Source organism: Aristolochia californica, unplaced genomic scaffold (assembly GCF_029961685.1).
Source record: "Aristolochia californica isolate CCGP_79_NKW_82.1479 unplaced genomic scaffold, dmAriCali1.0.hap1 SCAF_10, whole genome shotgun sequence".
Classification (NCBI taxonomy): Eukaryota; Viridiplantae; Streptophyta; class Magnoliopsida; order Piperales; family Aristolochiaceae; genus Aristolochia; species Aristolochia californica.
The window spans coordinates 29,933,285-29,946,065 of record NW_027181771.1 but is presented as its reverse complement, the minus strand read 5'-3'; the positions used below and the strand labels follow the sequence as shown (position 1 = coordinate 29,946,065).

Below are 12,781 nucleotides of genomic sequence, written 5' to 3'. Positions count from 1 at the left end.
AAAATAATAGTAGCCGTCAATTCCTCTACTCTGCTGGGCCCACAGTGTAGGTCTTCAGACCCACGTGTTCTACAGTTGGAATCTTCAAGTCATGGACAAGTGGCTTAATCAGCCGTCCGATAGATCCGAATCACGAAATACCTCTGCCAAATGTATGGCCTCGGTCCCCTCCAAAGTACGAATCCCATCAATCACGCCGTGAATGAAAGTGACTTTCTTCCGCATTTTCCGACGAGTTTACTTTCTCTAATTCTTTATTTATTTATTTATTTATTTATTTATTTATTTATTTATTATTGGGTGATAGAATAAAGAATCCTCTTTAAACTTTATGATGTTACAGCGGAATAAATAAATTTACTTACCTGACCTGGCCCACCAAATTCTATTCCTTGGACCCACCGGCCTTTATATGGGCCCACATAAAGTGAATTGCAGATCTAAACTACGTCCTCTTATCTTACCAAGGAAAATTGGATTAACAAGATTTACAGAGTAAGAAAGGAGAATCTACCAACTGTTGCCTGGCAAAAGAAAATCAAGGGAACAGGATTTGTGATTTTCGGCTTTTTCTTCACCATTAACAAGAAAAGAAATTGTTCATTCTTTTTTTTTTCTGGTTTTAATGGCGGTAAAGAGAACTGTTGACAACTTCCGAGGGGAAGACGAACAGCATATTGCAAGTGAACATAATTACAAATTATCTCTTCTGGTCACCGTTACCTAAACAAGAACCTCCGTTTTCAATTAAACATGACATGTCGAGAAAAACGTTGCAAGCGTAGCTTAGCTGTCCACCCATCCGTCAATGAAGTAGGAAAACCAGGATACCCAGAAACTGAAACACTGTGTTTTGTCGTTTCTTTGGTTTTTGTCATGGGCGTTTCGTTTCAGTTACTGTTGAGTGATCATATCTCTAGTGGTTCGGGTTTCAGGGCTGTGGAAGGTCAATTGGACGTCTAAATGTTTAATGGGTTTGATCGTAGCAAAGTAATTCGAATAGTGAATTTGGTGAAATTTCTAAATGTTTAATCCGAAAATGTTCTGAATTAAGAAATACAGAGAAAAACTCATTACTTGTCTTTTCCCGAGTAATCTGTATCAGCCGCCAGAGGTACTCGCTGCTTTGGCCTTATAATAGAACAGATCATGTCTACAAGTCCTCTGTTCTTCGGAAACCCTCTGCTTGGCTTCTGGGCAGGGACACAACTAACAAAAATGCAGCTTTCTGTGGCAGATACTTCGATGTCTTCCCTAAATTTCTCTTATATATCCGGCTCAATCTTCTCTGTCTATCTGTCTTTTCTGCGCTGTTTTTTGTTTTCCGAAAGCAATTCTACTATGTCCTCGTAGAAGTATCTCCTTGCTTGTGCCGTTTCGATTTCTCTCTTTTCCTCTCTCTCACCTTCTGGCACATGGAGTAGCTCTGCAGAGATTCTATCTTGGAGGGCTTTTCAGGATTTTCATGCTTTCTCTCTAACTAATCTTCTCCCTTTTCCCCTTTCATGAAGCATTTTCTTCTGTGTTTTCTCAAGAATGGCTGCAGTGGAGAAATCCCATGAAAGGGTAGCAGAAGACACCAGTCGGCGAGGCTCCGCCGGCGATCGCGGCGGCGATAGTGACGAAAGTGTCTGCTTTTCTGATGCCGAAGAGGATTCATGGCATTCGCCGTACGGTTCCCGAAACGGCGGATCCTATGATGAGTACCGTTTCTCGGGTGGGTCTGATCCCGAGATAGGCGGGGCGTCGGAGGCGCGGCGAAGTTCTTCGGATTCCGATTGCCGCGCTGAGGTGGATTTGGAGAATGGACTTACTGAAACTAAGGTGCATTTGGCAAAAGTAGAGAAGGATTGCAGAATTTGTCATCTTAGTTTGGAGAGCGCTAATCAGGAGTCTGGAATTCCGATCGAGTTGGGATGTTCCTGTAAAGAGGATTTGGCCGCCGCACATAAGCAGTGTGCAGAGGCATGGTTCAAGATTAAGGGCAACAAGTGAGTACCTGAAACAAAATTTAATTACCAGAAAAGTTTGATCTTTGTGTTTGATTTTAAGACAACCCGAAAGATTGACATTGGCCCTCTTGTTAGCCCTTTGGTTACACTAACCCTGTGAGGACCTCAATGACTACTTCCCTCTGTTTTAGACGTAAGAAATGGACGTTCCTTCTTGTTTTCTACATACAGAGGGAGAAAATGCTCAATTCCAAATGGCAACAAAATGGTTTACCCATTTGATCATCCTTCAGATATTGCTCACCTCTTTGCTGAAAATGCTAAAGCAGACATGGTTTTCGCTCTCTCATTCCCTCTTTTTGCTCTTAATCTACCTTTTTTTTTTCTCTGAAATTTTTTATCTGCTGACGTTCTCATCTATAGAACATGACTCACACTGATTCTTTAATTTGAATAGAACCGTCTTATTAGTTCTTCAATTTCCCATTAAGATCCTCTCTAACGTCTACTGTTTCTTCTCTTCTTGTTCCGTAAACAATATGGATATATGTTTTATTTTTAGCGCTTAAAAGTGTATTCTAACCCTTGTAGTGAGTACTTAATTGCGCGAGACTGTTAAGTTTGTCTGTGTTTGCATTTCTGAATGAAGTGCTGATTCACCATTAGCGTCTCTAAATTGATCTGTGACTAGTTCTAATTTATGTTCTTTATACTGCAGAAGGCAACACTGAAACTTTAACAAGAAGCAAATCTTTAGTATGGCATATAAAAAGCAGGAAAAATAAAAGCAGGAAAAATAAAAGCAGTTGTCTAATAATTTAATAACACCGAGAAGTAAAGTGGAAAAGAAAAGCATTGGGATCTTCGGGTGGTTCCCAACACTGCTCTGGATTCTTGCAGCCCATTGTTTTGTTATGTCTTCAATACCAGAGACTGTCTATATGTTTTTTTCTGCTTTCTTGTACTTTCCTAGCATTTTTGGGTTGTGTCGATGTCATTTCACATGGCCAATGTTGGTTGCTTTTCCATGATTTCTTTTCAAATAGAATCAGGATGGTATGTCTGATAGAGTACAGGAGATGGTCTGGAAGGTGAATCCAACTTCTGCAATCCATGAAACATAAGCTACCTGCCTCTGAGAAAATGGTAGTGCAGTCCATGGTATTTGTAGTAGCTGGTGTAGCTGGTGTAGCTGATGGTGAAAGACTCTGGGTTCTTCTACCAGTCCTGTGTTAAAATCACCACCTAACCAGTGCTTTGATAGTGCATCAGAACTGCTCTGGTAATTTGTGTTGTAGAAAAATGTCAAAACCATTTAACAGCATAAAATCAACTCAGTTATGTACATATTAATCAAGATAATCTTCTGTGTTTTTATCTGTTATGTGCAATCTGTCATCTGCTTATGGTGCAAAACTGACCTTCTATCACCTTCTTGGAACATGTATTTTCTAGTTGACTAAAACACTTAAGCTTGTGAACAGTTAGCATCCTGTTTTCTCAAAAACCTAAGGATGGGTACAAGGGCAGATAGAACTTTTGTATATATTGTCGACGTATATTGTCGACTTTACCTCGTACAAAAATACAAATTTACTTTCCTTTGAACAGGACCTGCGAGATCTGTGGTGCAACTGCAACAAACGTGGTTGGTGTTAATGATACAGAGTTCTTGGAACAATGGAATGAAACAACCAACCCTGTGACAGCACCGCCGCAAGAGACACGAAGCTTTTGGCACGGCCACCGGTTTCTTAACTTTCTACTAGCTTGTATGGTATTTGCATTTGTTATCTCCTGGCTTTTTCACTTCAATGTTCCCTCTTAGATCCCATTGTAGCAGTTTATCTGTCACGGTTGTGAGAAACTATAGCCATCCTTGTGGCAAATAGTCAAAATGATGAGAGAGAGAGAGAGAGCAGGGGAAATTCATGTCAATTTACAGCTCGAAAATGGTGTAAATGGAGTATCACAGGTATATGGTATATATACAGCAATGTAGTTTATTGGATTTGTGATCACATGTTATGTTGTATTATTGCCGTTGCTCTTTTCTCCACTTTTGACTCCTATTTGTTTCCAATTTGTCCACTTTTCGTCTCAAAAGAATAGAGTGAAGGTTATCTTTGACACAAGGCTCTGCTCTACATTTGTTAGATGTGAAGCAAATTTCTATTTTTTCAGCAGCTATGATCCATTTGTTTAGCGTGCAGATGGTTGGTAACCATGTTTATATTGGATCGAGTGGCTCTGTTCCTCCTTAACTGAGTTTCTTTTGGTATCCATGTTTATATTGGATCGAGTGGTTCTCTGGTCCTCCTTGACTGAGTTTCTTTTTTAGCATCATTTGGTTCAGAAAATTATTGTGGTGCCACCCATTTATTAGTTAATCCAAATTTGTGCTAACGCTACCATGAAAGCAGCCTAATTCCAAGGTAATTCCAAAGTGGATTAGCATTCACAGTTTCTGTGTTTAAAAGTGGATGAAAGTCACCGTGTCTGGAACTATCAGGGACACTGTTACAGTGGCAACCGAAGGACCTGCATCAAATATGACCCAAAACAAGGGATGAAGCAGCACTGTCGTCAAAGCGGAGACAAATTTCCTTTAACTGAGTTTCTGTCAGTCATCCTCCTACTTGGGTGATTAAGAAAAGAAAAAGTACAGAAGCACCGCTTCTTGGCCCTTCCATTGCAAAAGGATCCATGACTGATATATTTTTCGCCCGATGTCAGAAAAAGCAGCACATACGACAGGGACACCTGGGTGAATCTAAGATTTAATTTTCGTAAATGAGGTCTGGTTAAGAAGAGAGGAGAAAGAGAACTAAAATTGAGTCTCGCTGGGGATGGTATTTGACCTCCTCTTCTATTTAATAAGTGGGATTTGGAAAATTATAAAAATACCCCTTACATACTTAAACCACTTAAACTCTCCTATCTCCTACTCTACTTAACTAAATTACATTAAATTAAGTCTAGAGACATTATAAAACATGTACTATATGATGATGTACAAAATCTGTAACATCTGTTGATGCAAAATGACCAAAATATCCCAACATGTTACTGAACATCACAAACTCACGTTTTTTCAAAGCCTTAGTGAATACATATCTAAGCTAATATCTACAACAAACATGAGTGACTACTTCTTTCACAGTGTCGCGCCCTTTCATAAACACTGGATTTCAGACAATGAATATTGCTGTTTAATTATCATAATACATAGTCATAGATTCATCATGATGAAACCCCAACTCTTACCCACATCAATTCACTGATAGTGTGTGTTATTGTTCAATACTTTGTTTTAATAGTCAATCGAGCTACAATATTTTGTTTCTTGTTTTTCCAGCTTATCGAGTTTCCTCCTAGAACACACAATATCTAGTGGTAGACTTCTTGTCCAATTTAGAACGAGTATAGTTAGCATCAGAAAAAAACTTCAATCTTTGGGTGATCACGAGGGTCAATGAAAGACCTTTTTTTAGGTGACCCTTTTAAAAAAATCTCAAAATTCTATGCAGCTTCCAGATAGATATTCCATGAACTGACTAACTACACTTATAGTAAAAGAAATATCTAGGCGAGTAACAATAGCATATATGAGTTTGACAACTAATTGTCAATATAGTCTTATCATTGAGTTCAACAATCTAATCATCATGAAGATCATGTCCAACATCCATTATTAGTCAACAAAAATGGATTTTTGAAGTTCAAGTTCATGTCCAACATGAAGATCATCATGTGAATCATGTACATGAACTTCATCTTCGCACTTGGTGTTAGTGTTGACGCTTTCATGTACAGGAAAACAGTTTTCAGTGTTAGTGTCCACCCATTAGAAAAACATAAAAAACAAGAGAATCCCTAAACCTTTACAGTACACTTATAATTACAACATAATCCTTGAACCCCAAATTAGGCAAAACAATCATTATTACTACACGAATAAGTTATTTAATGTATAATTAAAATATATTAATATATTTATGAATTGAATTAGATATTTTAGTGTGCATTAATATTATAATTACGTGAGCCAATGAAATACGCACATGATTAATTACAAGTAATAAATAAATAACGTTATAAATAACAAAAACGAAAGTAATATGTTTAGCTATTAATTTATTAATAACATATGATATACTATAACCTAAAAATAAATGATTTAAGAGGAAAATTTGATCTAATCATAACTTTAATACACTATATATTTGTACGTAATATTACCACTATTAAATCACTAATATAATACAATAAATAAATAATAAAAATAATGAGTAAATAAAGAATTATTTTATTAAAAACGTAATATGGCGTAGTATTAATTAATAATATATTTCCAAAAAATTGAAATTAATCAATTGATCAAATGCATATTGTAAATATATTTTATTTACCAGACTTAAATATCTAGTTTAATATAGTAATAAAATTTAATAAAAATAATATATAAATAAATATACAACTTTATTACTAATATAATAAAGTTTTATTGTAATAACCAGTTCGTGATTAGTATTAAAATCATTAAATTACAAGTTAGTACATAAGAACAACACATGTTCAAAAACAATAAAAGATACAATCATCAGTTATCATTCCACATGTAAGTCGCTATGTCATCTCGAAATTGTATGGCACTTGTGGATTCTAATGCACGCTGCCTCCGAAAGCTTGTTACTTGGGTATCCTCTTCCACAAGACCATCGCTATCATCGTTGTCTGTATCGTCCGTTGCACGTAATTGGACTCCATCACCTCCTCCACCGAACTCGTCATCTGTATCATCATCTTCCAAATCAAATAAATCATTGTAATCCTCTCTACGTATATAATTGTGCAATATGCAACAAGCAATGACAATTTTTGTCTGCATCTTAAAAGAAAATGGAGGAGTGCCTTTCAACATTTGAAATCGAGCTTTTAAAGCACCAAAACTTATCTCAATAGTATTCCGCAAAGACGAGTGTCTTCGATTGAATAATTCTTTTTCATTTCTAGGAATATTATCTCCAAATTCTTGCAAATGATACTGAGTTCCTCGATATGGAGCCAAAAATCCTAGTAGATTTGCATAACTAGTTTCGACTAGATAATATTTACCTACAATACAAAATCTTTTTTACATAAAATAAATAAAGATAAAATAGATAAAAGATTACTGCATAAAAATATATTATTTACCTTCAGGTACAAATAGTCTATTTTGGCGAGTCAATGCATCCTTCAGTACATGAGAATCAGTTGCTGATCCCTACCATCCAGCTAGTACAAAAGTGAATTGCATGTCGAATGTACATGCTGCCATCACATTTTGTGAGAGATAAACCTTTCTGTTCCAGAACCTTGGTTGTTCTTCAAGCGGGATGTTCGCTTTGATATGTGTTCCATCAATAGCCCCAATACAATCCTAATTATATAATTTCAATTAGTATTGACTAAATTTAGTTAGAGGGCAAGTGATGTTACCTTGAAGTATGGATAATACATTCAATTGTTTAAAATCCTCGGGTGTGTGCGTTCTGCAGGCTGTTTGATGTAATCAGAGTGAAGTTTGAGGATAGCATCCAACACCTTGTTAAAATATTTACTTATGGTCCAGTTCGATCTATCAAACATCTCTGCTGTAACACTATAGGCTTGTTGTTGACTAACAGTTAGGAGGAAATAGGCAAGTTGCTCCTCCACTGAGATGGTCTTTGTCGTTGATAAAAACCCTCTGCTATTAAGTATTTTTGCCAATTTGTGAAATACAATTTGATTCATCCTGTAAAATTTTCAAAATTTAACAGGAGATTTGTCTAAGGCCTTTTGCAAATACAACGGACCATTCATCCCACAAGAACGTGGTACACCTCTATTGCCATGGCATAGATAGTATCTTACTATGACGACAATAATACATGCCAATCCAACCATAGTTACATCCATTTCTTCTTCTGTCATAATATCCATGAGAATCTACAAATTTAATCTTCTAAAAAGTCATAAACAAAAATAAACATCAATCTTCAATCATAACCTATTCATCCAAACTCAACAATCATATTCACATCCATACTCATCCACCATATTATCCACATAATATATTAAGACAACAAGCATATAAAATAAAAACCTTAACCATACTGACAAGTCTAGCAACGTTATAATTCAAACATCGTTTTTAATATATAACAATCTTCCCAAAAAAGATATTGTACTTAAAACGCATTACAATTAGTTGTTTGCATAATAATTAAGTAACCTGACCCGCTCTGCCACTGTCATTTTTATAAACATGGCCTTCTTACTTGGCGTATCCAACCATCCAGGAGCACCATACTTCAGTGCATCTAACAAGTCCGGGATTTCTATGAGGGCATTGATCCAAGGTTCTTTGACATCGCGCTCCTTATACTTCATAACACAATTGATTGCTTCAGCGACTCGGCTAACTGCATCAATTAATTGTCTATTGTCATCAGTGGGTAATTTGTTTCTCTTTCTACGACAACCTAAAGATGATCCTTTACTTCTACAAGATTGATCCGCTGTCAAATAATTTCCGCTAATGAATTCCGGTGGAGTTCCCATAACTACGTCAACATTATCGGGCTCGTCCATCAGGATAGAAGCCGACTCATCATGGATGATTTCATCGCCCAGATCTATAGGAGTTGTACTACCACTCCCTACGGCTATTGAGTTTCCGACTACCATAGCCAATTTGTCGTAAATGGGCAACAAGAATAAATTATGCTCCTACAAGAATAAAACATCATTTATAATGGAATAGAGTTCTTAGTAATGCGAAACAATACAAACTGTTTTACAATATATCATGATTTACTAACCTTAATGTAGTCTTGCCATATAGAATGACATGCAGTAACTCGCTGTGTGGTTGCATCCCAACCGAACCCACTAGTGTTGAGACAGCTTGTTACAGTTTGGTATGTTTTCTTCCATGATCTTGTTCGATTATTAAGCTGCTCAACAGTTTTTTTATTGACTGCGTCTTCATTGAACTTATTGACACATTCCGTATATACCTCATGCTTCCAAACCCCATTGGGCAACTTGTTCCCCATATATACCTGCTCGACTAAAAGATCGAGCATTTTGTTGTCTTCTTCAAAGCTCCAAAAGTCATATGATCGACCACTTGGTTGTTTTCTTGCAGCCATTTCCAATCTAAATCCGAGATTGTCCTCATAGAAAAAACTTTATCAGACAACCATACCTGTCATGAAAACAAAAACCACAAATAAGAAAATACCATGTGGTGGATATTTATAATACCCAAATCTCCTCACCACGTGGCAAAAACATTCCATAGCACTTCAAAAATTTTAAACAACATTCTAAAACAATCCAAAATTAATCAACTATTTCCATTGAAGATGCACTAAACAATGCAAACACACACACACATCAAGTCCAAATTCATCGAACACCCCTGGTAGAGCCCCATATGACTTCACAGTCACTACGAACTGTACCTCGTCAATGATGGGGGTCGGGTTTCGTTGGCTAATGGACGCCCGTGTAGGCAACTCAACCTTGTTTGAACTGGACTAAACACCGTAAACCATAATTGAGAACCTTAAAAACACGCTAGACCCTAAACCCTAAAATCCTAAACCCTAACCCTAGACCCCCATACCCCCCAAAACCTCCTAAACCCTAATTCCAGAAGTTAAACAAAAAACCCTAGATCTTAAAAACCCTAAAACCCCCAAACCCTTTACCCTAAACCCTATCACCCAATAAACCTTAACTGAAAAAAAAATGAAAAAAAAAACTAAACCCTAATTCCATAACCTAAACCCTAACAATACCATAAATCCTTAACCCTAAACACTTAACCCCTAAATACAGAGCACCAAACCCTAAAAACACTACACCCTAACCCTAATAAAACATTTAGGCCCTAAACCGTAACACTAAATCCCACAATTATGCACAAATAACCCCAAATTAGGCACTGAAACTAAAATTAAATCAAATACAACACTCATTTAATCAGAAAAAAATTAGGGTTCAGTCATACCTTCTGAAATTTGGGGAAAACCGAAGCCGACGGCTGAAATCAAAGTCGAATGGGGAAATCGATGCCGAATCGAAGTAGAAATTAAGAAATCGAAGCCCAAATGTCAAAATCGAAGAAAACCGAAACCGAAATAAGGGAATCGCAGGAAATCGGAAGGTATTTTGGGGGAAAAGATAATAGTGAGAGGGAGAAGGGAGTGAGATGCCGAAAGGGAGAAAAGAGGGAGAAGTGACAGAGAGAGAAGAGAGGGATCAGAGAGAGGGAGAAGCGAGCGGGTGGTTCAGAAGGAGAGCGAGTCCGAGATGGAGAGAAGGACACTGAAAGGACGTTCGCAGCGAGAGATGGAGACCGGAGAGAGGGAGACTGGAGTGAGGGAGACCGGAGGGGGACGGTGGAGACGAGAGAGGGAGTAGAGAGCTCGGGGTTTAGGGAGACGACAGAGGGGCTGCAGGAACGAGAGAGGGGTGCGGGAACAAAATGGCAGAAATGAGCGAGAGGTGTGCAGTAGAGAGAGCCCCGCGCTCGTTTCATGATTCTCAAAATTGAGCAGAAAGCACTTTCCACCATTTACTCTTGGGACATGATCTCTTGAGTCATGGATGATCATGTACATGACATGAAGTTTGACACTCCCTAACGACCTCAGGACATGAACTGAGTAATGCGCCTGAAGTTCATGTCCTGAGTCATGTTGACTAACCCCCCTTTAGAGTTTCAACCAATTTAGTACCTAATAACCTATTCTCTTGTAATATATTTTTTATATATTTCCTCTGTGTCAGTACAATGTTAGAAATTAGATGCCCGAATTCCAAACTAACGAGAGCAATAATAATAATCGCGGAAAAAGGAAAAACAAGCAACGAAAAATAACAACAAGATTTATATAGGTTCGCCTCAAGGTGAGATTACGTTCTGTCTTCTACCACTGCAATAATCCACTATAAAGATGAAATAGTTTACAAAAGAAATTGCACACACTTACAGGTGTTTTCTCTAACCTCTCACGGGCCGCAACTCAAGATGCTCCTCGGATCAAACCTTAATAGCAGTGCCCCAAATATAAAGAGGAAACTAGGGCAATACAAGAGTAAAATTTCCAAATTGGCCTTAATGAAACAATAGTTAATATATCGTGGACCTGGCGGGGGTTCCTCGCCCCCCTTCCAACCCCCACGGTGACCTTACCGTGAAGGTCGATCCATGTACCAACTCAGCGTAGGGCGTTGATTAGGCTCCACAACTCAGGAAACTCCCACTTGGAGACTAATCCATCATCAATATCTCCTCTCCAGCAACAACAACTTCTCAATCCTCAAAGAGAAGTCTTCTCGTAACAGTCTTTGTCAACACATTAGCCGGATTCTAGCTTCCTTGAATCTTCCCAAGTGCTAAGACTCCATCCTCCAGAGTTGATCTGATAAAGTGATAACGCACCTATATGTGCTTTGTTCTGACATGATAAACAGGATTCTTTGCTAAATAAATAGCATTCTGTTTATCACAATATAACACATTCTTCCCATGCTTGAGACCTAATTCTTCCTAGAAAAACTGCAACTACACCATCTCTTTGTTGGCTTCGATCACTGCAACATATTCTGCTTCAGTAGTGGAAAGAACAACTATTTTCAGCAACTTAGAGACCCAACTAACTGTTGTACCACCTAATGTGTATACATATCCAGTGGCACTCTTCATGCCATCAATGTCTTCAGCCATGTCAGCATCTACATAACCCTGTAATCCCAAGTCTAACTTTTTGAAACATAAGGTTGAGTCTGCAGTGCCTCTCAAATACTTGAGAATCCACTTCACTGCTTCCCAATATTGTTTACCCGGATTACTCATATATTTGCTCACATCTCCCACTTTATGAGCTATGTCTGGTCTAGTGACACCATGACATACATGAGATTGCCAATAATAGAAGCATAAGGCAGATTGATCATGTTGGCTCGCTCCTGCTCTGTAGAAGGTGACTACTCATTAGATAGCCTAAAGTGACTAGCCAAAGAGTACTCACTGGTTTTGTATTATTCATACTTAATTTGTTCAACACCTTCTTCACATGAATTTCTTGTGACAGTTTCAAAACATCAATGTCCCTAGTAATCCTCATCCCAAGGATTTGTTTTGCAGCACCTAAATTCTTCATTGCAAACTTCTTAGACAACTTTCCTTTTTCAACTTATCTATTTCCTGTTTACAAGCACCTGCTATCAACATGTCATCAACATATAACAATATAATAATTGAAACATTTCATCATAAGGCCCTGATTTTGCATTGTTTACCTCCTAAGTAGGTGTCTCACTTCTATCATGAATGGTCAAGTTTGGCCATGCTAGTTTACTAAACTTAATCCAATACTTATCTAAGAAATGTTCAGCCACAGTAATTATACTTCCTCTCAGACTTGCCATCACCTCGGCCTCTATTTCGACCAGACCTATCTCTACCTCTGCCTCTACTAGCATTGTTACGACCTCTAGAAGATCATGTAAAGCCAAAAGTATTAAGAGTTGACACATTTGGTAGAACTTTAGTTTAAACACACACAATCTAGTTAAAGGTTGTAGAAAATGTAGGCACATCATTTGATGCAAGAAATTGTGCATTTATTCCATCAAATTCACAACTAAGGCCACCAAGAATTTAGCAACTAGCAGTTGATTCTGTTGTTGTATCAACTCCTATTCATTTGTAGTGAACATATGATAGATATTTATATCCTACCATACCCCTAGAAATTCACTATAATACTTTATAACAAATT

At 37.6% G+C, this 12,781-nt stretch overlaps 1 protein-coding gene across 1 annotated transcript; it reads left to right on the top strand.

The window, feature by feature from the left end:
• Positions 1 to 1,176: 1,176 nt before the first annotated feature.
• LOC137942379 (uncharacterized) lies at positions 1,177 to 4,077 on the top strand. The gene is made up of 2 exons (XM_068788004.1): positions 1,177 to 1,991; positions 3,564 to 4,077. The coding sequence occupies exons 1-2, from the start codon at positions 1,537 to 1,539 to the stop codon at positions 3,778 to 3,780; spliced, it is 672 nt and encodes a 223-aa protein (XP_068644105.1). The 5' UTR covers positions 1,177 to 1,536; the 3' UTR covers positions 3,781 to 4,077.
• The last annotated feature ends 8,704 nt before the right edge of the window (positions 4,078 to 12,781 follow it).

Coding starts and splice junctions, on each gene's coding strand:
- LOC137942379 (XM_068788004.1), top strand. CDS start 1,537: ATGGCTGCAGTGGAGAAATCCCATGAAAGGGTAGCAGAAGACACCAGT. Junction 1,992..3,563: donor TTCAAGATTAAGGGCAACAA/GTGAGTACCTGA, acceptor TCCTTTGAACAG/GACCTGCGAGATCTGTGGTG.